General features: G+C 36.8%; 2 protein-coding genes across 3 annotated transcripts in view; one reads left to right on the top strand and one right to left on the bottom strand.

Annotated features, from left to right (window-relative positions):
* pole (polymerase (DNA directed), epsilon) overlaps positions 1-13,867 on the bottom strand; it is a 31,667-nt gene extending 17,800 nt beyond the window's left edge. The window contains exons 1-30 of one of the 2 annotated variants that reach the window (XM_026240684.1): positions 13,777-13,867; positions 13,435-13,520; positions 12,639-12,774; positions 12,439-12,519; positions 11,749-11,793; positions 11,576-11,668; positions 9,724-9,878; positions 9,437-9,581; positions 9,261-9,341; positions 9,032-9,139; positions 8,762-8,872; positions 8,544-8,629; positions 8,269-8,388; positions 8,015-8,147; positions 7,575-7,688; positions 7,241-7,453; positions 7,045-7,152; positions 6,770-6,898; positions 6,524-6,626; positions 6,012-6,158; positions 4,703-4,848; positions 4,340-4,488; positions 4,100-4,192; positions 3,853-3,997; positions 3,538-3,695; positions 3,144-3,339; positions 2,760-2,974; positions 757-859; positions 570-650; positions 132-254 (exon numbers count right to left, since the gene is read on the bottom strand). In XM_026240684.1, coding sequence (XP_026096469.1) covers positions 132-254; positions 570-650; positions 757-859; positions 2,760-2,974; positions 3,144-3,339; positions 3,538-3,695; positions 3,853-3,997; positions 4,100-4,192; positions 4,340-4,488; positions 4,703-4,848; positions 6,012-6,158; positions 6,524-6,626; positions 6,770-6,898; positions 7,045-7,152; positions 7,241-7,453; positions 7,575-7,688; positions 8,015-8,147; positions 8,269-8,388; positions 8,544-8,629; positions 8,762-8,872; positions 9,032-9,139; positions 9,261-9,341; positions 9,437-9,581; positions 9,724-9,878; positions 11,576-11,668; positions 11,749-11,793; positions 12,439-12,519; positions 12,639-12,774; positions 13,435-13,499 — 3,582 coding nt within the window. In that variant the 5' untranslated portion in view covers positions 13,500-13,520; positions 13,777-13,867. Of the gene's footprint in view, positions 1-131; positions 255-569; positions 651-756; positions 860-2,759; positions 2,975-3,143; positions 3,340-3,537; positions 3,696-3,852; positions 3,998-4,099; positions 4,193-4,339; positions 4,489-4,702; positions 4,849-6,011; positions 6,159-6,523; positions 6,627-6,769; positions 6,899-7,044; positions 7,153-7,240; positions 7,454-7,574; positions 7,689-8,014; positions 8,148-8,268; positions 8,389-8,543; positions 8,630-8,761; positions 8,873-9,031; positions 9,140-9,260; positions 9,342-9,436; positions 9,582-9,723; positions 9,879-11,575; positions 11,669-11,748; positions 11,794-12,438; positions 12,520-12,638; positions 12,775-13,434; positions 13,521-13,769 lie in introns of both variants that reach the window. The other variant, XM_026240685.1, reaches the window with a different exon arrangement.
* A 196-nt stretch (positions 13,868-14,063) lies between these two features.
* lztr1 (leucine zipper like post translational regulator 1) lies at positions 14,064-22,542 on the top strand. Its single transcript, XM_026240686.1, has 21 exons — positions 14,064-14,193; positions 14,392-14,606; positions 14,698-14,760; positions 14,839-14,895; positions 14,978-15,057; positions 15,134-15,242; positions 15,329-15,409; positions 15,548-15,605; positions 15,939-16,078; positions 16,394-16,595; positions 16,852-16,962; positions 17,062-17,154; positions 17,265-17,360; positions 17,644-17,827; positions 18,157-18,326; positions 18,419-18,575; positions 18,681-18,807; positions 19,276-19,425; positions 19,731-19,836; positions 21,550-21,630; positions 22,064-22,542. The coding sequence occupies exons 2-21, from the start codon at positions 14,437-14,439 to the stop codon at positions 22,178-22,180; spliced, it is 2,352 nt and encodes a 783-aa protein (XP_026096471.1). The 5' UTR covers positions 14,064-14,193; positions 14,392-14,436; the 3' UTR covers positions 22,181-22,542.
* Positions 22,543-24,393: the final 1,851 nt, after the last annotated feature.

The following is a 24,393-nucleotide window of genomic DNA, read 5'->3' on the forward strand; positions in this document are numbered from 1 at the left end:
TATGCAACAGAAATGGCAGCAATGCGATGGTTATGCCAGTGTTACAACACAAACATTTGTCGCACAGGCAGAAAAAATGGTCGCACAATGCAACTATTTGGTCGCAGTGTGGAGCCCTGCAGTAGACCTACCTGTCTCTTTCCCTCACTGGTAAAGAGCTCACTGATCTTCTTCTGCTTGTAGATGTCATTCTTTTCCAGAAGCTTCTTATGAAGCCAATCTGGATGCCGTACTCGGGGTACTGGATTTTTCACCTGAACAAAAAAAGTAACTGTTAAGAACATGGAACTAAACAAGAAAATTATAAATTCAAATACAGCTGATTATAATAAAGTCTTTTTTTCTCTCCACATTTCTAATCAGCCAAACAGAACACTATATGATTCATATACACAGTAATGTAGAGTGGAATTCTGAACCAATGAGACTTCACAATGGGTGGGGCAATTCAGTGCAACATGACAAATAAAGACAACAACAAAATGTTGCGACTATGTCTTGCTTAGGACAAGAATTCTTGATTCAGCTGGTAAGTACAAGGACTCACAGGGGTTTAAGCATTTATTTACCTGTTGTAGAGCTGCAGGAATAGTGATGATCTTCTGAATGGCACTGCCCAACCGCTCAATGTAGTAACTCCAGTCCAGAATCTGACATGGGAAAGGAACAAACAATATATGAAAAATAGAAAACAATGACATTGAAAAAGCCAACAGTGAAATTGTGATTTCATGGTTAGTGATAAAATAAACTCACAGATCTGATATCAAGGTCATGGAGACTGGGCATCTTCAGCCATTTGCGTAGGAAATGCTTTTTAACACTCTCTTCAGCTTGAAAAATGGCCAGAGGGATCGCCCTGTGTAAGGTAGAAAAAAATGACTTCTTTATCTTTATATATAGATAATTTCATCAGGTGCACGTGTATGGCCCGAAATTAACTTCCAGTCTGTGTTTGTTTATCAGTCTGGCTATGTAGCCGACTACAAATGCAGTTACAGTAAAGGAGATGAGTAGACTGAAGTTTGACTCATGTGGTTGTGCTGGGGGATGTGTTTCCCATACAATAATTTATTTGTGCCGCTCGCCACAATATCAAAACTGACCGATTTTCCAAAAGGCATCGTTGAATAAACAGGAGCATGTACTAGGGCTGTCAAAATAGCTCTGAAAAACTAAATTCGAATTTGCAAATAAATATTATCAAAATTCGAATTATATTCAAATTTAAAATGCATAATTTCATGCTTCTCTTCTGAGGCCACAAGAGGGCGCATAGGGCAAAATATTACTAATTCAAGTTAATTCAAAGCATAAGAAAATATGACTGTGAAAAAAAGTGCATAATTTTTTAAATAATGTTTATAAGTTGCTTAAACAACTATAAACAGAACAGTATCATGTATGCATGCATAGTTTAATACAAAGGGGTGAAAGCCAAATCACACAGAGTACATTTTTCATTTAAACATATGTAAAAATTTTAAAGATAGGATGACCAATAATTTTCTCCAATTAAATTCGGATAAGACAGAGATATTAATTATTGGACCAAAAAAACAGTATACAGAATCTTGTAGATTACAATCTGCAACTAGACGGATGTACTGTTACTTTACAGTCAAAAATCTGGGTGTTATATTAGACAGCAACTTGTCTTTTGAAAATCATATTTCCAATGTTACAAAAACTGCATTCTTCCATCTTAGAAACATTGACAAGCTACGAAACATGTTATCTGTTTCTGATGAAGAAAAGTTAGTTCATGCATTTATGACCTCCAGACTGGACTATTGTAATGCACTTCTAGGTGTCTTGCTTCGTCAATAAACAAGTTACAGGAAGTCCAAAATGCAGCAGCTAGAGTCCTTACCAGGTCAAGAAAATATGATCATATTACCCCAATTTTACAGTCTCAGCACTGGCTACCTATTAAGTTCTGTATCAGTTACAAATTATCATTATAAGGCCCTAAATGGTTTAGCTCCTGCGTACCTAACTAGCCTTCTACCACGTTACAATCCATCACGCTCCCTAAGGTCATCCACGCATCCATACACGCAATCTCAAAAAGTGCCTGCACTCGGACGGTGTGCGCGGCTGTCAACAGCGAATGCACGAGTTGAATGATGACAGAAGTGGTACTGCTTGTCGAGCTCGTCTGCCTTTTGAAAGCTGTGCAGATGATGCTGTGTGTGAGACGGAACAGAACGCGGAATGTGAAGTATACCCGGGGTGGGCCTTAAACCAGCCTCCTTAACGCACAGCTAACATTTGAATGCAGCATTTTTGCATTCGAATGTAGATTTTTATTTTAAATTCGACGAATATTCGAAATTCACATTTTTTTTGCACGTTTAAAAATCAAAACGAGGCGCGAATGTTTTTATATTACTTTATTTCAGAAGGAAGACTATCTTTAGAAAGTTATCTGTCATTTTTATTCAATCTTGCATGTTATATGCCTGATAAAGCAGCATTTGTGAGCTCAGTGCTGCTTGTGTACAGTCCTTACTGGGGAAACCTCTGTTTCTCCCGTTTTAAAGCACCTCCTGCTGGCTAGCAAATGAATTAGCATTTTCTGTAAGTAAAGTCTGATTAGGCAAATCTATTCTAGAGGGACTACTTAGCTGTTGTTATTGATTCTATTTGAAAGTCTACCGGAAGTTAAGTTAGGGCCACAAAAGCATGCACACACAGTAACATTTGTCATTTTGTGAAATATTGTTACAGTTTAAAACAACTAAAAGATTTATCACCTTTCAGTGACAGGCGAACCCTCCGGTTTGCGGGAGATGACATAGCGACAGCTGAGACCAGCGTCCTTCACCATCTGATCACCAAGGAACTCAGCAAGACGCTTGGCTGTGCTGATGGAGGTGGACTTCTGTTCGCCATAATCTTCCAGCTTACGGGACATGGAGCGATTTTCTGAAATCAGCTCAAACAACTCTGCATCTGGCATGTTAGCAGCCTTGAAAACAGAAGAAAAGAACACTCATCAAGTATCCCTCCCATGCAGCTTTGCCTGGTTAAAATACTAAACACAGGCGTAATTTTTATAATAAAATACAATATGGAGCCATCATTCCAATTATTCAGACACTTAAACTTATACATGATTTTGTAACATTTGTCAATACCTTGCTGTAGAGCACATCAAGCCAGTAGTCAGCCACTTTAGCCACAGAAGCATAAACCTCTTCTAGAGTTGTGCCTTTCAGGAAGGCCTCAAACACAGATGACTGGAAGATCTTAATGAGTTGAAGTTCTCCTCTTCTCTTCACCTCAAAGCCCTTCAGCTCAGCCAGCGACCCGTCCTCGTTAAACACGGCATACCTGATGATAGAGAAGATATGAACCAAGCTCTATATTAAATGAGCAGAAACTCTGAATAAAACACATGTTTTCCTTAATAAAATAATTAATGTCCATTAGTTTAGGCTTTTATCTAAAACAACAGTAGTTTAGATCTCCTAGTGACAGCAATTACCGGACCATGTCCACACACAAAGTGATTTGATGTGGTTCTCTCACCTTTTCTTTAGCTTTTTCCCTTCTTCTTTAGAGGCAGGCAGGATCATAGCCAAGTACGGCCCATCAACTTCAAAGAAGATACTGTTCTCAGCTCTGGTCTCATATGTTAAAGATGCTGGGTCCACCAGCTCTTGATACTGATGATTTGTGAAGCCTTCCTACACATACAAGTGACAAAAAAAGATAAGACAATTATCATTGGGTTTTCCCTTTCAACCATTTTTTTTTAAGATTGCTTCCTTTTTAATATATAATTAACCTGCCAATAATGTGGTTTACTGGTTTACTTGTCAAAAGAAGAGAAAGATAAATTACCTTGACCATGATGTTCAGCATGGCTCCTGGATAACTGATGGTCACCTTTGCCTTCTTCTCATTGGTGGATTTTATGACAAAGTTTTCAGGAAAGGTGTTGGGAAGAACACACCAGATACCATCAGTGTCCAACTCCAGAGGCCTCCTAAAGAAGAGGATGAATTCAACAAATCAATCGATTACATTAAACTACAGTGAAAATCATGCAACCACAAAGTTGTTTAAGGGTTTTGTGTAAAAGTCTGACCCAATCTGCTCAATGAGTTCTCTGGCCTGTGTGATAATGTTGGCACCGGTGAAACAGACAATCCCTGCCATTTCCATCGAGTACCAACGTGCTCTGTGAATCACAATAAAAGACATCATGCAAAACAGGAGTTATAAAACAATCAGCAATCTCAGCAACTACTGAAGACAAGAAACTCCTCAGGTATATCTGGTCTAGGACTGGGCAATAAAATTCTCTTTAAAAGAAATGGTTCAATACCCTTTTCTCATGACGTATCCGTAGAAGGAGTTGAGGATACACTTGTGCGCCAGTTGCAGAGACTCATAGAGAATCTCCATGTTCTTGCAGCGCTTCACCTCCGCTGCGTCCCCATTATCCTGTGCTGTAGACAGCTTCTTCTTCCACACCTGGACAGATGATAGGGACAGACAAAACTTAAAAAAAAGATATATAAATGACTCCTTCCTGCAGAGGTGAGAACACTAAACTATTGCATTAAAAGTTTTTTTTTTTTTTTTTAAATAGGAGAGTTTGATGTACCATGTAGACAGACTGTAACGTTCATAAAATACCAAACAAACAAACAAACAAACAAACATGATTAAGGTCTGAATACAGTACCTTGTGGAGTCCTTTGAACTCATATCGACGGTCTCTGAAGGCTCGAACCGTGTCAACATAAAAAGAGTTCTCTCTTTGGCAAATGGTAGTGACTCTCTCCTCCAGTCTGGTCAGGTGAACCTTCTTATAGGCTTTTCGACAGTAGTCTAAGAAGAAGATATTTTTTTAATAAAGTGTATCCATATTAGGGGTTGGGTATCGAAAACCAGTTCCATTTTATAGTTCCATACAGGTTCAAATTTCCAAGAACCGGGTATTCGCTAAGATTGTTGCATTTTGATTCTGCTTAACGATTCCTGCATTCAAATTTTAATGTGATTTAAAATGATTTAAGTCCAGGAATGGAAATAACTTGCGTCATGCTTGCATGCAGAGCACATGTCTGAAGTGTGAGCACAGAGAACAGTGGTTCAAATCGGTGTCCTTTCTCAAACCATTCTGTGCATTTCTACTGCAGATTTTTTTTTTTCCGAGCCAGAACTGACTTCTTTCATATTAATCAACCAGTATGTAGAAAACTAGGTCAGTGTATCGTCATAAACACTGCCATTTTTGTCTTAAGTGAACTTAAACAGATGAGAAAAAAAACGCACGTGTACACTATTTTTAGATCTGTGTGTGTTTGGTGTTAAAGAGACAGCAGCCTAATAAACCCACTGCCTGTCATTAATGTTAATCAAAGAACATAAGAAAATCATTCACTGGTCTTGATTGAATATATTGAATAACTTTAAATAATCAATATTTTATTTACATATAAAAACTATGCAGTGTTTATACATTTTTAATTACAGTTTCTGTTCCTGAAGTTAGATTCAGCTGTATTTATTAATGCTATTGCTAACTGGTTTGTTTTTTCCTGTTTTATTACTGATTGTTTACTTGTTTTTAACACTGTAATTTTTAAAATGTATATAAGTCTAGTTGTTTATGCTGTGGTATTTTTTTTTTTAAAGCATAAACAAAATTTCCTCTTGTGAGTGGTCTGTAGGCTGCTGATTTTTGTTCATGTTAATCAGCTGCAACAGAATGCGTTGCAAAAACACAGAATAAATGACTTTTTTTTTTTTTATATTGGATTTTTTTCTCTCATTGGAATCGAAACTAGGAATCGATAAGAATTGGAATTGATAAGTCAAATGATACCCAACCCTAATCAATATTCATCTATACAAGTGTGCATAATTTGAGTGCATCTTGGTCTATGTCAATGGTCACACACACACACACACACACACACACACACACACACACACACACACACACACACAACACAACTAAACCTAGTTCCCCACAGGTGTATACTAACCTCCCAACCGCTTCTTCTCATGCCGAGCTTGTTCTTCTCGGTTGAGCACATGGAAAGCACGTGGTGGACCATTAGGAAAGAGAGGGGGAAACTTCTCAGACTCCAGTTGTTGCTGAATGCGATGAAACTCACTTCTACTCGCAGGCACTAGAAGAAAAAAGAAAAACTACGTTAACATTTCATAACAGTTACATATCTAATGGTTTATAAACTACTTTTTACTTTTCATTTATTTTCAGTGTCAATGACAATCACTCTAACATGCTGACTTACAGCTCAGGAAATATTTGTTATTATTGCCACTGCTGAAAACAGCTGTCCTGCTTAATATTTGTGTAAACCATGACAAATTTTAGATTCTTTGAATAGAAAGTTCATACCAGATTACAAAACTGCTGTAATGTTATAAATGACTTTACTGTGACTTTTGATGAATTGAATGCATTCATGCAGACTTAATTTTTTTTAATTTTATTTTTAAGTTACATCTTACAAATGTTCAAATCACTCACTGATCTCTCCTCTCCACTGCCAAGTCATCTTGCGCTGACAGTTTGCACCAGGTTTATTAAAATCACAGGCGGCACAGGTCGCCTCATCCACCATGGCAGAGGGCTAAAAGAAAAACAGATGAAGAGAAAGAGATCATTTGCCTTATTTGATTCATATACAGCTAAACGAGAAACTAGAATTGATCTAATAATGTCATTATACTTAAATCAACACCTTTACAAACTAAGATGAGAACTGCACTGTACCTGTAGTCTGTTGGTGAGAATGATGTTGGGGTACATGGCCCCTACATCCAGATGGTAAATAAGAGGACACTCGATTCTATTGGGCACTTCCTTTAGAGAGATAAGCTTCCTCTTGATTTCATCACACACCTAAACAGGTCAAATACACGACAACTGTAGAATAAGTTGGAAACATGTACGCATGCTAATGATAATTTATAAAACAGGCATCATGTCTCGAGTGTCCAAAGGGACAAAATGTCATACTGATCATTAAACAAATGACACCGACTGACCTCATTAAAGTTGGTGACCTGCTCAAGGGGAACCTTCTCCTCTTCCTCAATTGCATGACGGAGAGTATGCTCCACCCTCTGAATCAAGAAGTCAAATGCTGCTGGATTCTGTCAGAACAAGAAGAATTATAAATAATTAGCAAAAAATAAACCGCTAAATACTGTGTGCTTAGGTTAAAGTTGAAGTCCTAGTTACCATTTTAAAGCGGCAGGGTATATCACTACGAAACACACCAGACTCTAGAGCCTCGACGTGGCCACCAACATAAGTCTCAGAGTCAAGTACATGACCATCATCTGTGAGTTTGTTAAAGACCTGCTCCTGCTTGTTTGGGAAGACAATGTTGACATGGAAGGCCTGAACCATCAGCAAGGCCTCGCACAGGGTACCGGAGCCTTTCCGCAAAACCTGTTTGAATTTGTGTGTCGACACACATATAAAGAAGCACAATGATGTTACCATTACATCTACAATTTTGATTCATCTCAGTGTAGTACAAATAAAAATAGAAGATTTATTGAACACAGACCTCATCGGGTTCCATAGGAATTATAGTGCAGAGGGCAAAAATGAAGGGATGAACATATTTCATGTAAAGGTAGTATGTGGCCACAGCGTCAGACACTGAATAGGTGGCCAGAGTCTGGAAAAACAATAATACCGCAAATAAAACAAAAGTAAGCACTGATAATTGGAATATTTAATAAAATAAAATAAAACATAAATAAAAAGGCAATGAATAATACACAAACTGATAAAAATTACAGCTAATATTAGAGCATATTAAATGTCTTTATAATGCAGCTATATCAATCAGGATTTAATACCAATGTGATCTTGTTAGCTGCACAATACATTGAAAATGATAACCGCTGAGCTAAATGTCTTACTGCAGTGGTTACTGTGCAAGTGAACAGTCAGTCGTGTAAATGAGTGAGAGTTGGGAGCTGGAGAGTATAGGAAGAGCACCTGTGGTTCTTCAGTAGCCATACGGCACATCTCCTCTGGGTCCAGCTCTACAGGGTCATAGCCTAACTTGGCTTTCGCTGCAGCCTTGAGGTTATGACTTCCTACAGGCAGGTAACTGTCTCGCTTCACCCACCTGAATAATGAGACACACACACACACACACACACACACACGGTATATTTACTAATGTAAAGTCATAAGAGTGGGTAATTTTCATTCAGTCCCCTTTAAGAAAACATTTCAGCTGCTCTCACCTGAGGCAGTCCATGTGAATAGCCTGGCTGGCTTTATATTCCCCCTGATTGTCCTTCTGGAAGCCGATCTCCCGATACATACTCAAGCCAAGCTGGGCTGCTCTTGTTTCTACAAATGGCCTGAGGACACAGAGACACAAATCAACCATGAGCATATGCTATTGAATAAACATCTGTGAAGAAAACACTATTCAACAAGTAAATGCCATATAATTACATAAACTATTATATGTAAAAACTAAAGCATGATATAGTATAACAAAATCATGTCCCACCAGTCAAAGAAATCTCCATTGTAAGTGACAAAAATGTTTGGCTTGGTCTCATGGATGTGTTCAAACCATCTCTGAATAAGAGAGGCCTGCAATCAGACAGAAATGGTCAGAAATATGGAAGGCCCATTTACAAACTACAGAAAATTGGTTAACTGTTTAATTTTGGCACTCAATAATAGTCTAGTAAACAATGCACATCATATACTGTACATCTTTACCTCATCAGGTTCATTGAATACAGTGAAGGGACCCTCATATTCAGGCTTTGGGGTGAACTCAAAGTCCTCAATGTCTTCAGAGACTATCTCTCTGTTTGTGATGAGGAAGCCCTGTGGGGAAAAAAACAAAAAGTATACAAAAATACATAAAACACATTATTAAACCCATCAAAGAGGCCAACAAAACAATTTAACCACAGCATGGATAAAACAGCCATGTAATATTGAATGACTGACCTTTCAGAAAGGTAAATGCGTAAAAGACATTACCTGCCCATCTATCATGTATGATATCATCATAATCTGGTCTGTTTCAGCATCAGGAAACTTCAGTGGGAGTTTTGTGGTCTCAATATCAAAAGCCAACACTACAGGATCCTTAGACAGGCAGAGAAAAATACAGCAATAATTCAGTGATTCTTCATCATTCATGCACAAAAGCTGAATGACATTATTAAAACAAATCTACATTCAAGACAAGGTTTGTTAAGATTCTTACAGGTCTTTCCACAAGATCATCCCTGCGCACAATCTCAGGAGGATAGGCGCTTCCTCTGTACCTCACATTGTACCAGTGAGCCTGTCAGAAAACAGAGCACACAATCAAGGGCTCATCTGAATACTAAACATATCTGATAATCACTCATATAGCTTCTATGGGCCTCTGTTGTTTACCACATGAATCTTCAGGTCAATAGAAACGCGGACATGATAAGGCACGTCATATTCCCTCATATCTACGATGTTGTCAAGCTGCTCAGTCATTTTCTTTGAAGTGCCATCCTCGTCCTCAGTCACTACGCTCCCACCAACCAAAGCACTGTAACACACAAATGCCTTATTCACTTCACAGGAACAAATAACAATAGTGAATGGTGCATTAAACGAGAAAGTCTTTTCTTTTAAACTGGTCTTAAAGTATTTAAGTTTTTTGTTGTTGTTGTTGCCAAAGTTATGAATACCTGGATAACATGCTGGTATAGGCATCATTGGACTTCTCTCTCTCTCTGTTCTTGCGGACAGCAGGTGAGATCTCCCTTTTCACTTTAATAAGGTCATCGACCGTGTTAAAAGAGAGTTTGATGTAATTCCTCTTCAGGCCCACCAGGTGATTAGGCTTTAAAAGACACACAGCAATCAAATTATTAAGCAGAAGTGGCCACACTTTTTACAAAAAAATGTAAGAAATAAAATGTGGGCCGAATGTTGCATTACATCCAACAGCATTACATTAAAAAGTAAAATTACATGTAAATATTAAACTTTGGCATATGCTCCAGTGGAATGATTTGTTTCTTCTATTTTTTTTTTTCACGTCTTGGTGATATGAGATGGCAGAACAAATCAAAGATCATCATGGGTCAACTTTGGCCAACTAGCCCTGGTTTGGGCATCTCTCAGTGGTACAGTAAGTAAAGAGAGGATCAATAAATTAACAAAATTAAAGCTAAGCATTGTAAAAGAGATTATGGTTTGTACTGAACTCATATTTTGACATAAATCGATCAGGCAACAAGTCAGCAGAAGTTTACTTAATGCAGTGCTTCCAAACTAGTGCCAGGACACTAGGACAATTATCAAAATCTTCCTATCTCTGTTATATTGCGTTATTTTTATTTTAAATCAGTGCTATCGGTCATCGTTATGTCTGTTTGTGGGTTTTGAAAATATTTAACCAATGAAAAGCATTCTAAAGGGCTTGTGACTAAACCTCGTAATGCTGTTGGATCCTCAAATTGTCTGTCAAACCTCATAACTACACTCCACTTTGCCTCTATTTACAATGAAGTGCTGCGACACACAAAACTAACTGAGCTTCTAGTTGTAACCAATATACTTTTGTTAGTATTAAATATCCTGTGCATAGCAGTTCACCTTTTACATCATGAGATTCTGGTCAAATTTATTAAACAACAAGAAAAACTGAGCGCTGATAACTACTATAAACCTTATAACCTGGAAATCGATGAAAACGTAATGTGACTAATTTACTGCCTCAGACACAGCCATTCTAATAACAGACAAAATACACATCTCCATCATTTGCTCATCAAAAACCTTAAAGGTGCTGTAGGGAACTTTTGTAAAAAAATATTTTTTATATATTTATTAAACCTGTCATTATGTCCTGACAGTAGAATATGAGACAGATAATCTGTGAAAAAATCAAGCTCCTCTGGCTCCTCCCAGTGGTCCTAATGCCATTTGCAGAAATTCATCCGCTCCCGGTAAGAAACAACCAATCAGAGCTGCGGTCCGTAACGTTGTTTGTGTTCAAAATATAGAAAAAATTTATATAATAAGCGAGTACACCATGAATCCATTTTCCAAACCGTGTTTTTGGCTTGTCCTGAATCACTAGGGTGCACCTATAATAAGTGTTTATATTCGGACTATTTTAGATTGCTTAGGGGGTACCGTGGCGGAGTAACCCAGTACCTTTGTGATTCTTCATAGATATAAACAGAAAGAAGTAGTTCCGGCTACGATGTTCTTCCGCAAGACGCAAGCAGTTCTGTTTATTAACCGCTAGAGAGTCAAAAGTTCCCTACCGCAGCTTTAACTCCAATTGAGAATGATTTTCAGAAAATGTTAAGTGCAAGTGTCTGATCCTATATAAAGCCAAAATACTAACTTTGACGAAGCAATGGTTAATTATTGAAAAAAATAAAATCAAAACATGAAAACCTTTCCCCTTTTCCTATCTTAAGTCCTTAGCGATGTGCCGTGGGGGGGGCCGTTTTTTTACTTATCTAAACTGTCAGAAAAAAGGTTGAGAAACACTGACCTAATGTATGACAGAACTTTACTCACCAGATCCAAGTCTTCCTTTGGGACAACTTCAAGCTTAGCCACTTTTCCCTGGAACTTCTTGGACAGGAAGGAGATGACCTCTCTTTCACAGTTCTTTAGAAAACACAAAAAATATATCATTCAACCCATCCAACCCAAAATGTTTTCATTCAGTGCAAAAGCTTTAAACTCACCTTTTTAGTGGCTATGTAGAAATATGGCTTATATGGAAGAGCAATCTGTGAAGGACACGTACACAAAAAGCTGAAACTTACAACATCAGGACCTATTTCAACATAAGATATTCTTTATCCTGCTCTATATCAGTGTGATTCAGGATAAAATATACTACTATTCAAAAGTTTGGAAATCTGTAATTTAAATAATAATAATAATTATTATTATTATTATTATTATTATTATTAATACTTTAATTTAGCAAGGACACATAAAATTGATCAAAACTTAAAAGTGAAAAAAAAAATGATTTTTTTAATAAAGTTACAAAATAATTATATTTCAAATAAACGCTGTTCTTTTGAACTTTTCTATTTCTTCAAAAAAAGAAAACAAAACTCATGGTTTCCCCAAAAATATTAAGCAGCACAAGATTTTTCAAAATTGATATTACAAAATGATTATTGTGCAGCATATTAGAATCATGTGACACTGAAAACTGGAATAATGATGCTGAAAATGTCACAATATTACTGCTTTTAGAGTATTTTTTAATGGTATAAATGCAGACTTGGTGAGTATAAGAGACTTCTTTCAAAAACATAAACTTCCAGATCCCAAACTTTTGTTATTTTACAACATGGAGTAATTTTTAATATTTGCTTTGGAATAAATAAATACATATTTGCAGAATGCTGTAATGACACCTTGAATCGGTTTCCATCCTCCTGTATGAAGTAATAGTCCACAGCACTGATCATCCGCTTGTCATCATCCAGAATCTCAGTCTGAGAAGAAAAAAATGTTTCAATGTTTAAAACCCTTCATAATATTTAGCTAGATTATCAGAAAGCAAAGTTTACTGCCAGTCTAAACCCTGTGTTGACTGTCGGACATTCATTCTTACCGGATGCATGTTGATCAGCCAGCCCGTTTTCTCCCCAGGTTCCTTCATCCGTTCGAAGCCAAAGCGCTCGTCCATCTCATCAGTGAACTGACTGCGCTCCAGCCGCTTGACGGCAGACATAGCTGATGCATCATCCCTAAAAAACAACAGAAAATTTACTGCAACAATATTCGACAGCCATTGACAATTGTAAAAACTGCTTAATATTTTCTTCTAATTCTTCCATAATTATGTTACATTCAGTTTTTATGACTTCATATTAATTGGTATTGCATGCATTCGTACTAAAAAAAAAACATTTGCAATACACAATTACTGTTAACTAAACTGTCAAAAAAATAAAAAATAAATCTTCATTGTAAAAAAGCTGAAAAAGAAAATATAGACCTAAATATTAGATGAAAAACTTTAAATGAAACTCATTTTTAACTAAAGTAAGTTTAGGTTGTTGAAGTACTAAAATTACTCCCTGAAATAACACTAAATCTGAACAAAACATTAACAAAAACTAATGTTACATAGAATAAAAAAGTAATAATGAAACATCGATACATTAATAAAAACTATAATAGTATAAAACTAATACTAAAACAACAACATTAGGACAATTTCAGTGAAAAAAAAAAAAAAAGCTATTAATTTTTTTTTGACAATTTCGACCATTTATCTGGCTATAATAAAACATGTACATGATAACCAAGATATATCAAAGGCGTTAACGTTAATTCATTTGATTTTACACTAAATTAACATTAAACTACATAGACTGAAATATGTCAACATTATGAACACTTACTGCTGGTTGTCCTGATCTCCACCACCTCGGTCTGCTTTAAATCGCCCACTGTTTTGTAAAACCATAGCTGACGAGAAAATCCGTCACTAAATAGAGGAGAACTAACGTAAGTTAGTTAACAGCTTTACTGTAACGACACAAAACTCAAGCGGTCACCCGTCTTCAACACTTTCAACGCGAGATAATATTAGACTTGCTGCTTGCATAAATATCATTAATGTCCTACCAACCACGATGAAACATCATAGCTCCTCATACATTTTCATACAATACGCGTTGTTACTGGTACATAGAATGCTACTGTAAATATGTATATAAATATTTCCGTTGCTCACACTTTACCTCCACCATAGAATTTTGGCGCGTTTTGTCTTGTTGCCGCGAGCTCCAGTCACTTTCCTGTTTTGATCCCGCCCCTCAAAACTTCAACCAATGAAAATGCAACCTCACGCGTACGTTATCACGTATGCTCTACGTATGCTTAATTTAATTTTTATTTAAGTACATCTAAGAATGAAAAAAAACTACTGTTTGGTAATAAAAGGAAATTGTGATAAATTAAAATAAGTGCAATTTATCTTTGTGATTTTATGTTGTTGATGACGTCTAGTATGCGCTCTTCCATTCGAAGCCGCGAGTCTGCGCATGTCAGGAAGTCTCGTCTCCTCCCTCATCGTTTAGATCAGAAACGCTTGGAAGAGATGCAAATCTTATTTATATACATTTCATAATATTACTTCTTTCTACACACTGGTTGAGGTTTGATATCTCACGTTGTTTTTACGATTTCTATTTAGGTTTTAGATGATTACAAACTGTGGTAGATTATCAGATATCAGTTATAGCTAACTTAGTTCGTAAACAATCATCATCTTTTGGGCAATATGATTCAGATGAACCAGAAACGGACCAAACAGTCAAACAGCTTGCATACAAATTAGATATTTTTCGTTCTAGACTTGGCTCCTTCGGCTGGACTAAACCTTGTTAGATGTGAATTGGATGCCATGGTTTCCTGGAGCCATGTCTTGTAAATCCAAAGTGGCTCCCAGTGTTGAATTTGACCACAGCTGTTCTGACAGTGTTGAGTATCTGACTCTCAACTTCGGCCCTTTTGAGACCGTACACCGCTGGAGGAGGCTGCCACCGTGTGATGAGTTTGTGGGTGCAAGGTACACTGTTTATTTATTCATTTACACCAGCTTTTCTCCATTTTTTAGCTGGATGATTTCAATGGTGAAAACTGAGTTTTGTTTCTTGCAGGCGTAGCAAACACACTGTTGTGGCATACAGAGATGCCATCTACGTCTTTGGAGGAGACAATGGGTAAGGATTGTTTCCCCCTACTTTTCTTACACTCTAAAACACACAGAAGGATCTCATATGAGTGATTATCTCTTCTAGCAAGAACATGCTTAATGACTTGTTGCGGTTTGACGTGAAGGACTGCTCATGGTGTCGGTGAGTGTTGTGGGATAATTGCAAGTTCAATGTGCTTAAATATGTTTTATGTAGCCTCATATTGATTTATGTCATTAAATAGGGCATTTACGACTGGCACCCCACCAGCGCCGAGATACCACCACTCTGCTGTTGTGTATGGAAGCAGCATGTTTGTGTTTGGTAGGTTTTTTAGTGTGCCTTTCAATGTCATGTTTTTCTTTCCTGTGAGTGAAATGTTTTTCTACTTGTATTTTAGGTGGCTACACTGGAGACATCTATTCAAACTCTAACTTGAAAAACAAAAATGATCTATTCGAGTACAAGTTTGCCACCGGTCAGTGGACTGAATGGAAGGTGGAGGGACGGTAAATAATTGATTCTCATAATCCTGTTATAGCCTGTCTGACACACAATATTTGTTTTTAATACTTTTTTGTATTGAATGTTCCAGTCTGGTAGCCAGATCAGCTCATGGAGCGACGGTCTATAATGACAAACTGTGGATTTTTGCTGGATATGATGGAAATGCCAGGTAAGTGTATTATTATTTCTATCTTTACACAGCTTTGAATGGCAGATATAAATATGTTGTAATTAACAAATCTATTTCAACATAAAACTAAGTTTTTTTTAGTTTATTATTCTGTAAACCCTTTTTTGTTTTCAACAGGCTAAATGACATGTGGACCATCAGTCTTCAGGATCGTGAGCAGGCGTACTGGGAAGAGGTGACCATGTTTGCACAAGTTTAATTCAGAAACAGGATTCTCTTATCACACCCATTTTCAGAGGCATGAATGATTCTGAAGACATTATTTAATGCCTAACCCTGATAGCAATCGTAGAATTATGGACAGTAACAGAAGAAAATGCAAACAAGACCCAGATTTTGTAAAGTTATTTGAAATCAACTGCATTATTTAAAGATTTCTTATAATGGTTAGTAATTTTATTGACATTTTGGAGCTCAGTATAATCAAATTAGGTAAAAGTATGTCTATACATATACATCTCCAAACATGGACAATGTTCTGATTTACTGTTTTCTTTGTTTCCTTTAGATTGAACAAAGTGGTGAAATCCCACCTTCCTGTTGTAACTTCCCAGTAGCGGTATGTCGGGATAAGATGTTTGTCTTCTCCGGCCAAAGTGGAGCCAAGATCACCAACAACCTCTTTCAGTTTGAATTCAAAGGCCACATGTGAGCATGGGAGAGAGGACATTGATAAATCGAATTTTATGTGTAGTATGCACACAAATTTTGTTGATGTCAAGTCACATTTATTTTGATAGCACTTTATACAATAGAGAGAGTTTTAAAGCAGCTTCACAGTAATAAACATAAAAAATAAAGTTATTTTGGAAGCCTTCATCAATCATGAACTAATGTCAGTTTCACCAATAAAGCAGCTCTACAGAAGTAGTGTCATTATTCAGCTCAGTTCAGTATAATATTACATAAAAAGGATCACTTTTTTTTTTTTACATTTAAATTAGCGATGTGTTTTTTCTTCAGATGGACCCGTATTCCAACTGAGCACTTGCTACGTGGCTCCCCTCCGCCCCCCCAGAGACGCTATGGACACACCATGGTGGCGTTTGACCGTCACCTGTATGTGTTTGGAGGGGCGGCAGACAACACTTTACCCAATGAACTGCACTGCTATGATGTAGACTCACAGACATGGGAGGTCATTCAGCCCAGCACAGACAGCGAGGTATGTTTCTAACCATATAAAACCCATGCAGTTTTCTTAGTTCATCTGAATAAATGTATATGAAATACATCTGAACGGTAGTAGCTTTGGCAGTACCACTAAATTCATAACAACATCATAAGCATTCCTGATCTAATTGTGGATGTTTTCATTTTTAGTTTATTAAGTTTCCCTGTAGTTTGGGGGGAAAGGGTTTACCTTTTGGTTTGTGGTGTGTAATCTATCATTTTTGAACTGTCGAGCTCATTTCTCTCAGATGCCAAGTGGGAGGCTGTTCCATGCAGCGGCTGTTATCCATGATGCCATGTACATCTTTGGGGGGACCGTGGACAATAATGTGCGCAGTGGAGAAATGTACAGATTTCAGGTAAGGGCTTGACCACCAGAAATACATCTGCTTCATCTAATGCAACAGAACATACTATATAAATCTAACTGGTCTTTGCTTTATTACCTTTTGTCCTAGTTTTCTTGTTATCCAAAGTGCACGCTTCATGAGGACTATGGCAAACTGTGGGAAAACCGTCAGTTCTGTGATGTAGAGTTTATCTTGGGGGAGGTTAGTTTGTTCTGGAAAAAAATATCTGATGCACACTGTCATTCAAAATAACTGGGCTACATTTTAGTGTTCGTAATAAATAGCTTTTCCTAAACAGTTTGTGTTTACAGAGAGAGGAGAAGGTCCTGGGTCATATTGCCATTGTAACAGCTCGCTGTAAGTGGCTCCGGAAGAAGATTCTACAGGCAAGAGATCGACAGAAACAGGTCCAGTTCATTTTAATTTCTATTTTGGATTGTAGAATTTAAAGGTGCACAATTATAATAAAAGGAATAATTTTGGGGCAAAAATTAGAAATAAAATATTATGTACACATTTACCCTAATGTCACATTATGGTGGCCTGTGTCATTGTTTTTTTCAAATTAATTTTTTTTTTTTTAATTCACATTTATTTACATTTTTATGTACATTCTCCTAAGAAATGCAAATTCCTGGCCTAAACAGTTTCCTTTGGGCTAATCAGATCATGTAAACTTCTTTTTTGTAGAAGAGTAAACTGGAATGCAATGAGGAGAGTGAGGAGTCTGGCTCAGGCAGTCAGAAGGACAGCTCTGGAAGGTCCTCGAGGGGTCCTCCTTTATTGGAAGTGTCAATCAGAGAGGCAGATGCGCAACCATTTGAGGTTTTAATGCAGTTCCTGTACACTGACAAGATACAGTACCCACGTAGAGGTAAGTTAAACTGAACAGCTGTTTATCTTCAGATTTATGGAAGCTTTGTTCTGCCATTAAAAAAAGGTAAAAAAAACTTATTTTCTCACAATTCTGACTTTTATGTTTATATTTCACAATTTGCAAAATACAGAATTCATTATTGCAAGAAATAAGCTAGCAATTATGAGAATCATGAGATATACACTCACAAGTGTGAGAGAAAAGTTTTCAATTCCATTTTTATTTATTTTTTAGTCTGTGGTGGACACGGGCTTCCATAGGTCTTCTGTTGATTTGAGAGAGTATCTCAGCAGGACACTGTTTTAGTTCCTCATGTCTCTCATCAGGTCATGTCCAGGATGTGCTGTTGATCATGGACGTTTATAAACTCGCTCTGAGTTTTAAACTGTCCAGACTGGAGCAGCTCTGTGTGCAGTACATTGAAGCATCAGTCGATCTTCAGAACGTCCTGAGTGTGTGTGAAAACGCAAACAAACTTCAGCTGGACCAGCTCAAGGTAAACCTGAAGTAACACACACCTGATCACAGAAAACATCCTGGTCAGAAAGACCGATTCTCCTCTGTATCTCTATTTATTTCCACCCCCAGGAACACTGCCTGAACTTTGTGGTGAAGGAGAGTCACTTCAACCAGGTGATCATGACCAAAGAGTTTGAGCACCTTTCCACTCAGCTGATCGTGGAAATAGTGAGACGCAAACAGCAGCCTCCTCCCAGAGTCTATTCGGATCAGCCGGTGGATATAGGTAATAATAACAACATTGTCTCTTTGTCCTTTCTCTGTAAGCACTCAAGCTTTTAGGATCGATCCAAAATAGGGTATATGATTTCAAAAAGTTATTTTGTTTCAGGCACATCTCTGGTGCAGGACATGAAGGCTTATCTGGAGGGGGCGGGCCATGAGTTCTGTGACATCATCCTTTTGCTAGATGGTCATCCGCGCCCTGCACATAAGGCCATACTTGCTGCTCGCTCCAGGTAACAACGATAGTCACCGGGGCCTCGGCAAAGAATCGCTTTGCATTTTAAGTATTAAAAGGATAGTTCATCCAAAAATGAGGTTCAACCAAACATTTAACAGTAGCTGTTGACTTCCACAGTATTTTCCACAGTATTTTCCTTTTTCCATACTATATTTTTTAGTCTTAATGAATCCGGTAAATCATGGTATAGTATTATAGCACACATTAATACATTGAATTGGTTTAGATTTTTATGTTGATTTTTGATTCTTTTTTTTGTCAGTTTTAATATTTTTCTATTATTCATTTTTTTGTTAGTTTTAGTAATTTTAGTACTTCAGTTTAAACAAAATTTTGCCTTGACCGCTTATACTGAAATTTAGTACAATAAAAAAAAAAAAAAAAATATATATATATCTCATTACATTTTTAACTATGACTATGAATAATTTACCTGCTGATTGCTGCCTCAATTCTTTGACAGTTATTTTGAGGCCATGTTCCGCTCCTTCATGCCAGAGGACGGGCAGGTGAACATTTCTATAGGTGAGATGGTTCCTAGTACACAGGCCTTTGAGTCCATGCTGCGCTACATTTATTATGGGGACGTCAACATGCCTCCAGAGGACTCGCTGTATCCTTTTTACTGCTTCATGTGCACAATTTTGTGTTCTATGCAATCTTTATTTCTAGTTGCATGCACAATACATTGTTGAATTGCTTTTGACCCCCTTTTATTATTATTATTATCACATTATTATTATTATTACATATTTGAACAAATATGTGTCACATCAAATATTTGGACAAAACTGGAGACATGATCGGTGCCTCGAATAGTGTAGCTGTTAAGGAGAGGTGAGCTGTTACTTTACCATCAGCAAGAAGTGACCTTAGCTTTATCAATAAAAAAAAAAAAAGTCCTTAACTAGCGCACAGATACCTGTTTGCAGCACCTTATTACTATGGTTTCTCCAACAACAGACTTCAGGCTTACTGCAAGCAAAATCTAGAGATGAACGTTACTGTAGAAAATGTCTTACAGGTACATACTAACATTCCATCTTTTACTCACCATTGGATCCTCTGTAGTGAATGGGTGCCGTTTAGTCTTGTCACGGTACCAAAATTTCTGTATTCGGTACCGATACCAGTGAAAATCCACGGTTCTCTGTACCAATTTCGGTACCAAAGCAAAACATGACAAAAAATATGCTAATAAAAAACAACAACAACTACATATTTCTATCACTAATAATAAATCCAATGCCATTGTGTTTGAAGTTTTTCTACAAGTAATATAATTATGAAAAACAGTAAACAAGTTTCACCCAAATTTAATTTGTCTTTTAATTACCATAATGAAATTTATTTGCTATTAAAATTAAAACATGGAAGAAATATTGTTTGATTTATTTCTTTAAAAAATAGTTGTATACATTTTTTTTTTCAACAGTTGTACATACATTCTACTAAATAATAGTAATATTTCTAACATAATGCCTTTATGTAAAAATGAACTTTTATTTTAACGGACAACCATGAATACCTTTAAACTGACACTGGTTTTACTCAAATGAAATGATAAAATGCTTGTGAAGTGACTCAGAACAGTTCTGCTGATGTTGTTTATGTATTTATGTCCTCATTGAGACGGCAGATACTGAAATTATTGCCAGCGTCACGCGCTTCAGTCTATGTAGTAAACAAACGATTCATTCATTAACACAGACACGCGCAGAACATGCTGGATTCAGATTTCAAACAACTTTTGCGGCTTAACATTTACAGATACTGGTCCATATGGAGATTTGATTGGATTAATTTATGCTAACTTTGACAAATTCCGTGACTGTCCATATTAAAATGCAAGTTTAATTTTCATGACTGGATTTTGAGATTCTGTCTGCGTTTTCTGCTTTGTGGAAATCATAGCGCTGTATGCGTCAAGAACAGGGGTGACTGGGTACTCTGCACCACCGGTACTTAAAGAAACCTGGTGCCGTCAAATTTAAATTTTTTTAGTACCGAAGTCCCGGGTCTTTTGATCACACTAGTGCCGTTAGAATGAGTCCAAACAGCTGAAAAGAAAAAAAACATAATCCACAAGTAATCTGCATAACTCCAGTCTATCAACTGAAGGGATATTCCACCCCAAAATTTAACACATTTTAAGATATTTTGGATGAAAACCGGGAAATATGAGCTGAACGCAGGCAACTTACGCTCTTCTGTGTTAGCAGTGCCACAAGGATACATTTCCTATGTGTATTTATGCTTTGATTTGAAAGAAACCCGCACAGCCTTGTGTCGCAGCTGACACAGAAGAGCGTAAGCTGCCTGTGTTCAGCTCATTTTCTCCAAAACTGATCTACTGTGATGTGGAGAGACACAGAGGAGGTAAACTGTTGAATAAAGTCATTATTTTTATTTACAAAATGTATTCTTGTATCTGACGATGTCTTTCATGATTTTCTGGACCTTGACAGTGTATCAACATTGTCTCCCGGTTTTCATCCAAAATATCTTAAATTGTTAATAAATGACATATTAAAATCTAAAACATCTATTTAAAATTGCAACCACATTTCACAAAATAACTTTTTACTGTAGTTTTGATCAAAAAATTCAACCTTGGTTAGCATAAGAGACTTCTTTCAAATACATTAAATCCTATCAACTCCAGAGATTTTGAACTATACACCATTTGATGATCATAAACAGCAGTCACATGCTATCATCCTTTCTTTATCCTTAGATCTTGGAAGCGGCTGATAAGACTCAAGCTCTGGATATGAAGAAACACTGCCTGCATATCATTGTCCATCAGTTCACCAAGGTGGGTGTACTATTGACCACAGCTCTGAGCGTGTGCTGGCTTCCTCGCCACGGCTAAAAACACGTCACCAAGACATTCAATGCGACTTGGATATCCTCTACAAGCTGTTAAATGTATACAATACTGCAGTCATTTTTTTTGAATACCGAGATTTTTTATTATAAGGCTTGTATGTTTGATATGCATTTTAGGCCTATTCAATAGATTAAATTCACTTCAGTAGGTGTAAATTGTCCCACTTTTGGTTACACCAAACAATTGTAGTTATTTTTAAATGCCCGTGAGTGCCTTTTGTGAACATAATGTAATTCCCCAAACACATTTGACGTTCTGGTCTATTTTGTCCTGTTTCTTTTTGGCTGTTTATTTACGGTCTCTTGCATGGCCTGTGTTGTTTACCATTTATTTTTTGGTTCTCCTTCCTTCCCTGAAGGTGTCCAAGCTCCCCAACCTGCGATCGCTCAGCCAACCGCTACTGTTGGACATCATTGACTCGCTGGCATCCCACATATCAGACAAACAGTGCACTGAGATGAGCTCTGACATATAGTCTCTCCTCCCCTTTCACGTCCCATCCCATTCCTTATGGACTTTCATTTACGCTTCCGCTCCATTTCCTTCCCTTTTCATCCAACACCTCCTCCCAGCCCATATATTACTGCCTCACACCCCCACTCAATGAGATTGGGTCCTGTTTGCTGCTTCACGTTCCCCTGGATTGTGTTTACTAAATTGTGTATGAGAGACATGCTGGAGGATCATAAAATTGCTAAAAGTTAGACTAAGTTTATTTTTATGTGCATATATTTTGGACAAATACCTTTATTTGGTAGCGCACATCAAATCAGTCGACGACCAACGATGTTGTTTAATTAGACATATAATTATGTGTCCCACTAAGTAAAGCTTTGAGAAAAAAAAAAAAATGTCCAGGTCATTTTTCATTTCAAAATCCAAACAAAAAAGAAATCTAGATATATGTGACCCAGTGGCCCAGTCTTAAGTCGCTGGGGTATATTTTTATCAATAGCCAAAAAAACATTGTATGGGTCAAAATTATAAATTTTTCTTTTATGCCAGAACTCATTAGGATATTAAGTAAAGATCATGTTCCATGAAGATATTTTGTACATTTCCTACCATAAATATATCAAAACGTAATTTTTGATTAGTAATGTGCATTGCTAAGAATTCATTTGGACGTTTGGATTTAAAGGCAATTTTCTCAATATTTAGATTTTTTTTTTTTTTTTTGCACCTTCCAGATTTTTAAATCGTTGTATCTCAGCCAAATATTGTTCTATCCTAACAAACCATACATCATTGGAAAGCTTATTTATTCAGCTTCTCAATTTCGAAAAAGTTACATTTAAGACTGGTTTTGTGGTCCAGGGTCACATATTGCATTAAGAAAATGAACCCATTTTAGGGCTCCATATTTTTTTGCCTTTTTTCATGACAGTTTTTTTTTTTTTTTACATTCTGATGTTTTGTTTCATAGCAAGTGACAGTTTTGGTAGTGTAGATTTGGAGTGCAGTGAGGCCCTAGGCATCTATGAAGTTAAGGAATGGGGACCAGACAAAATTTAAAGCTTTGATTTTATAAAGGCTGTACATTTTTCCATATTGCAATGTGATCTTAGAAGATTAAATCAGAGGTTTTTCGATAGCTTTGTTCTGTCTTTCCAATACACTAAGATGTTCTTTTTAGCTGTAGTTAGTACACTGAGTAAAAATTGTTATTTATTTGGGTAAAGTTACTGAAGATATATTACCAAGTAATGCTATTTTTGGCCATGTGCTGAGCCTAAGAATTTCTGATAGCCTGTGCATGACATAAAAACAAAAGCGTTGAACATGCCGACAATTCCATTAGGCATGGGAATGATTAACAATGTAATTGGACAATGTAAACATTTATTGTTTTTCTTATTTCTTCTTTTAGCTGTACGTTTTAAAAAAGCCAGCTTGATTTGGGATGTCATATTTCTATTTAATTTGGTCGAATGTCATGAGCAGGCCACCACAGTACAACTGACCCAGGCTGGTTATCCCTTTCTGACTCCATGCTGTGACATGGATGGGCTTTTTTAATAATGAGAATCATGGGATTGTACCATAGTGGTGTGTGATCTGATGGTTCAAAACTCTGGTTTAACATTTTGTGAGTATCCCACCATGCATTCATTGTGTTAATGATAGTGAAATTGTTTTTAAGATGTATTTTCAGGGTATTGTATTTTTGTAGATGTATTTTCCCCAAGTCCTCCAGACAGTTATAGTATCAGCAGACTTTTATACGACACTTTTTTTTTTTTTTCAATAAAATTTTATAATTGCACTGTCCAGAGAGGAAAACCAACCTGGAGGAGGAGTCACAGAAATCATGAAAAAAAGGTAATTTATTTTTGGTCAAATATTCACTTTACAGTTGATATGTGGCCGTTTAAAGAGAAAGACAGTTGGTTCCATCTGTCAAGATAATTTTTTATTTCTTCCAGGAGAGGTATGTGGTTGAGATTGAACAACTTATTTATATCAGATGAAATATGGACTCCAAGATATTTAAGTGTCTTATTATGGATCTAGAAGGATAATTCTTGACCTCAGCATCCCAGTTCAATTTAGTTGAACAGTTGATGGAGTGGCCTGACATCCTGCTAAATTGGTAAATGAGATTATGTACTGCTGGAAGTGAAATTGATGGGTTCGATACATACAGGAGTATGTCGTCAGCATACAGACTTATTTTATGTTGGTATG

Source organism: Carassius auratus, linkage group LG30F, assembly GCF_003368295.1.
Source record: "Carassius auratus strain Wakin linkage group LG30F, ASM336829v1, whole genome shotgun sequence".
NCBI lineage: Eukaryota > Metazoa > Chordata > Actinopteri > Cypriniformes > Cyprinidae > Carassius > Carassius auratus.

Coding starts and splice junctions, on each gene's coding strand:
- lztr1 (XM_026240686.1), top strand. CDS start 14,437: ATGCCATGGTTTCCTGGAGCCATGTCTTGTAAATCCAAAGTGGCTCCC. Junction 17,828..18,156: donor GATACAGTACCCACGTAGAG/GTAAGTTAAACT, acceptor GTCTCTCATCAG/GTCATGTCCAGGATGTGCTG. Junction 19,426..19,730: donor ATGCCTCCAGAGGACTCGCT/GTATCCTTTTTA, acceptor ACTAGCGCACAG/ATACCTGTTTGCAGCACCTT.